This window comes from Montipora foliosa, chromosome 3, assembly GCF_036669935.1.
Source record: "Montipora foliosa isolate CH-2021 chromosome 3, ASM3666993v2, whole genome shotgun sequence".
Lineage (NCBI taxonomy): Eukaryota > Metazoa > Cnidaria > Anthozoa > Scleractinia > Acroporidae > Montipora > Montipora foliosa.
In genome coordinates this window covers 45,369,078-45,374,077 of record NC_090871.1, presented here as the reverse complement: position 1 = coordinate 45,374,077, position 5,000 = coordinate 45,369,078, and the positions used below count along the sequence as shown (strand labels likewise).

The 5,000-nt window shown below is 40.3% G+C and overlaps 1 protein-coding gene across 1 annotated transcript in view; it reads left to right on the top strand.

Annotated features, from left to right (window-relative positions):
• Positions 1-5,000, top strand: part of LOC137997491 (E-selectin-like) — a 79,438-nt gene that overhangs the window by 5,164 nt on the left and 69,274 nt on the right. The window contains exons 2-3 of the mRNA XM_068843526.1: positions 269-649; positions 4,289-4,480. Of these exons, the coding sequence (XP_068699627.1) occupies positions 269-649; positions 4,289-4,480 (573 nt within the window). The remainder of the gene's footprint in view (positions 1-268; positions 650-4,288; positions 4,481-5,000) is intronic.

The window sequence follows — 5,000 nt, the reverse complement described above, 5'->3', positions numbered from 1 at the left end:
CACAAAGAAAGAGCAAGGGTTGTCGAAAAAGCGAGATCGAAATCCTTTAACATTATCTTTTACTATGTTTCCATAAAATTGTAAGGATAACAGAATATATCGAATGTGCACAACTTTTTTTCTAAAGTTTAATTATTAATTAACCATTTAATTATTTAGTTATTAAATGTGAGTCTCATCGGACTCTTACATATGTAGAGATAACAACATGTCTGTTTTGCGCAAGGCAAAAAACATTTTCAACAAAATTTCCTCCAAAATAATTTAGGAGTGTGCCCAAGAGGATGGCAGCTTATCAATGGCTCGTGGTACGAAGTTTCATCAACGTCCGCGAATTGGACTGCAGCAAAGTCAGCTTGCGAAGCAATGGGATCAAGGCTTGCCATGCTGAAAACGCATGCCGAGCAACAAGCAGTTTGGCGCAAAGTGGGGAAACGTGTGTGGATTGGTTTGCACAGGAATCCCAATGACAGCTCGCAATGGCTTTGGATCGACGGATCACAAGTTACTGACACTAACTGGTATACAGGAGAACCTAACAACGCCGGAGGATATGAGGGGTGTGGAGAGATGTATTCTTCTTCACGTCGAGGGACATGGAACGATCAGCCCTGCAATGACACTTTGCTTTACCTTTGTGAAGCCAAAGGTGAGGGGACTATATAGAGATTACTTCATGGAAAATGCGCGAGAAAGATTTTTATTCAAGAGTTGAGTAGTATCAGAAAACGAAAGAGTGAGCGCAGCGAACGAGTGAGTTTTCTGATTCGAAACAACGATTGAATAAAAATCTTACACAGCATTTTCCGTGCTGTAATGTGTTTATTTCATAGGTACTGAGGTTATTTTCCTGGTAGTGTTTGATAGACAAATTTATTTTGCACAAATGGAGTGGGGCGATGGAAGCAATAAACAATGGTTTAGAATCGCCCAACCGACAATTTATTTAATAAAACACTTACTGTGTGTTTTTTTAGTTAATTGCTTCTCAAAGCTACTGGCGCTTTGGGTTTATTTCCCTTTCCTTGCTTCTTTAGTTGTTTTTGTTTGGACTAAAGAACCTCTCTGGTTTTCTCAAATACCAGGTCGATTTTTATGCTTGCGGAATAGCCCTTTTTCTTCAGTTGTCGTTCCAAGCTAACCACTAAACTTCGAAGGAAAGTCGGCTCGTATTCATTGCCGTCTTTAGTGCGGACGGAGATGATAAATTGATTGATGTATTCGGTATTCATTCAGCTCAACCTATGGAATAACTTCCATTTTCCTGTCTTCGACCTTCGTTTTCAAAAGTCGTTTAAGAAATCGTACATCTCGTTCAGATTTTTGAGCTCTTTTGTTCTAAAATAAATTCCTCAACTGTGCAAACAGAAGCAAACCATCCCTCGGCCATTTTTCAAAGCGCGCGGATTTTGTGCAACGGCGGTCGGATGACATTCCATTCGATACGTTTATTCATCACTAGTGAAATTTCGTCGTTCGCGTTGCTGATTGGACGAACGATATTTCTTCACAGTGAAATTTTGTCGTTCGTGTTCCTGATTGGTTACATTTAGAATCAGTACGAATTTTATTCACTTTGATTTTCGTGGATAAATCTCAGTACCTATAATGAAATAAATTCCATAATACGACTGTTTCCTTTTCAAACTTTCATTTCAAGAACAAATGTGGTTATCTTCGCTGTTTTAGACCGATTTACTGTAACGTTTCTCAAAATTGACCGTCCTCCTTTCTAATAAGGCCTTTTAGGAGCGTTTAATTTCTTAAATCGCCACTCTCTTTCCACCCAAAACAATAAAAGATAAGGTACATGTAAAGACTAAACAGACAAGAAGTATTCCTTTGGAGAACCGGGTCATTAACACCTGACATCGGGTTCTTCGCTTCGTATAGTATTAACTCTTGGAACTTACCATTCAGATGTCGTTCATCGCACTGGCGTTTGGCTACATTTAACAATTTCCCCTCCCTGTTAAGCATCACCGCTCCCAGAGTGTGCTAGTTGCCTTGGCGCTGAATAGAGAATTTACAGTAGTTCATAAAAAGTAATTAAGAGTTGAAGCAACAAATATCAAGAAGGAGGCCTTACCTCAAGTGTAACTCACGGGACCTACCTTATATCGATTTACTAAAGAAAAAAAATATTTTGAAACAGATTTCAACTCCCAAAATAATATTGACCGACGTTTGTTTATCTGCAGTCTCATACGCTTACTTGGATGCTAATCCTGTCCCGATTGCGCTTGTGAAATCATAAAGAAGGGCTGGAAAATAACGAAGTACTTACTTGCCAAAGATCGTTGTCGCCACAGCAACAATGCAATGCTTGAGCAGTATTACAAGTAGAATCGCATAGCCGAAGGTAAACTCGTGGTCTGATTGGCTATCGAAGAGAGGGTATTTAGCGTGGAATTGCACTTGTGCATGAAAAGATATCGCTGACGTGAGTCAGAAATTAGAAATTTTATGTTTTCAAAAACACTGTCTCCTTTTACGAAGCCCAAACTTGACCGAAGAGAGAAAAAATAAGATTTTCCATGTTTTAATTTAACTTATGACTTCCTCGAAAGATTTTCTAAGGAAGCGCGAGAATCGGAGAAATCGGCAGCAATCTATCGCGAAAGTAAAAATGCTCGAAGGAAGAGGAAAAAGCACAAGTTCTTCAGTGGCCGAGGAAGAGCAGGTTTCAGTTGTAGAGTAAACAGAAGATAAGCTAGAAGCCAGTAAATATTCCCATTAATTTTCAGTCGAATGTTAATTCCACTGAACGGTCTGTGTGTTGAAAAAAGTTTTGCTTGTTTTGCCTCCCAAAAACGCACGTTAGCAATGGACGTTGTATTTAAAACTGAAGTCCAATTCAACTAACTTTTAACCCCTGGCTAAACTAGGAAACATTGTTGCGGAAACATTGTTGCTTGTGATGTTTCCCTGGGTGGCTAAACTAGCGGGAAACAAACAGAATGTTTTGCTGCCCCAGTGGCAAAACGAGGAAACATTGTTGCGAAAACAAATGAGCTACGCATGCGTGCAATGATAAACTGACTTAAGAAGAAGAAGAAGTCTTGGGAAGGATGTTTACGTTTTCTCGTCCCCAGGGCTATGCACAATGCATGTAAATGTAACATGGCGCTCGACCTTTTAAGAAGGGGCCGACGTCAAAAAGGCTAAAAGATAGCTGCTCTGTGCATGATAATAGCTTGTTTGGACGATGAAGTTGAGGGAGCGCGAAAAAAAGGCCCAGAGAGAGATTGGCTGAGGAGAAGAGCGCAGAGAAGGTCTTATGCTGGTATTATCACAGATCTAAAATTGGTGGCTGAAACACTATTCTTGAATGAGCGAGCGGCACTGGAAACTAATCAACATTGTTTTCATCGTGGCTAAACTGGGAAACATATGTTGCGGACGCAAAATTTGTGTCCGGGAAACAAAAATGTTTTTGACTTCAGGCAAAAAAATTTTTTGTTTCCGAGCAGCAAAATTTGTTTCCGCAACATATGTTTCCCGCGCGGCTAAACTGGGAAACATTTGCGTCCGCAACAATGTTTCCGCAACGATGTTTGCTAGTTTAGCCAGGCCTTTAAATATTTGGAGGATAACAACTTACCAGCGTATTTGTTGAGTTGACACATTGTTTGGATGCACGTTGTCCTTCAATTAGCCGCGGTCGAAGAGTTTTTCCCGAGTTTATGAATTGTGCTGGTGAAATACCCGACATTAAAAGTTCCCAGTGCATTCAGTTTGATGATTTTCAACTTTAAAATATAAATTAGAGTTTCTGAACATATACAAGTTCAGAAAACCAAGGTTTGTAAAACACGAATAATCTGTTGTGTATTCCGCTTGATTCCTATTTGCTGGCCATTGACAGGTGAAAGTTCAATCACTTGGAATGGCGTTTTTAGCGCCCACTGAATACTTAAACATCCGACCAAGGACGTGTTTGAAAGCTATGCGATTCAAGAAAAATTCACTGCCTGACGAGTGAAATTGCTTCGCGATTCATGTGATATCGGTTTTTCGCGTGAAATTTAACGTGGAATTCACTCGTCAGGCAGTGAAGTTTCCTATAGAACAAGGAAAAGGAGGTGTTATCTCTTTCTCAAGAAAAAGATTTTTACTCGCCTAAAATGTTTTACCCAAAGTGCAGAAAAATCCTCAATAGTGCTGATAAGACCTCTCAGGGGGCAAAATGGTGCACAGCGCAATCGAGAAAAAGCCTAATAATCTTCGCTATTTGACGTCAACACAGCCTGTTGCTTTCCCAAATAATGTTCTTTTATTATCGCAGGAACTTGTGAAAGACTTTCTTTAGGAAGTGGTGTGCATGTCTCTCCTTCACATTGTCTCTCGTCCAATCAGAGTTACGGATCAACTTGTTCGTTTTCTTGCGCCCGCGGATATCGATTGAGCGGCCCTCTGTCCACGCAATGCATGGAACTAGGAGTCTGGAGCGAAGACGTGAGAACAGTCAGCTGCAAAGGTTTGTACGCAAATACGCTAAGCCCACATTTCATATGAAACAACGTACATCAATTCGTTTTCCCTTGAACTTTTGAATGAAAACCAAAGGACAGACATTGCTTTGAGTGAAACAACAGACGTAAGCGTGCTGCATCATCAAATAAAACAAATGAAGGTAAAAGATAAAGTCTCCTACGAGCCTAGAAGGCCCATAAGGCCGCCACTTATCTCTGGTTTCTGTAGCATGAAGCGACTGGGAGTATTTCTACTTCCCCTACTGGAGGGGATGCCATTCCATCAAAGGGTTACCCCCAGCATTAAATTCGCCGGTACCCATTTATACACCTGCGGTCAGTTGTTTGAAAGCCGATTAACTTAATCCAGGATTAGCGTAAACGTTTGTTTCGTGATTTTGACTTTTTGGTCAAAGTTTCGTTTGCTTATTTGTGTTTTTCAAGATTGACTTCTTCTAATGTAAAGTTTTGCCGAATATCCCTGTTGAACAGCATTTGGAAGTAGAGAAATAAACTCCTTGGTTG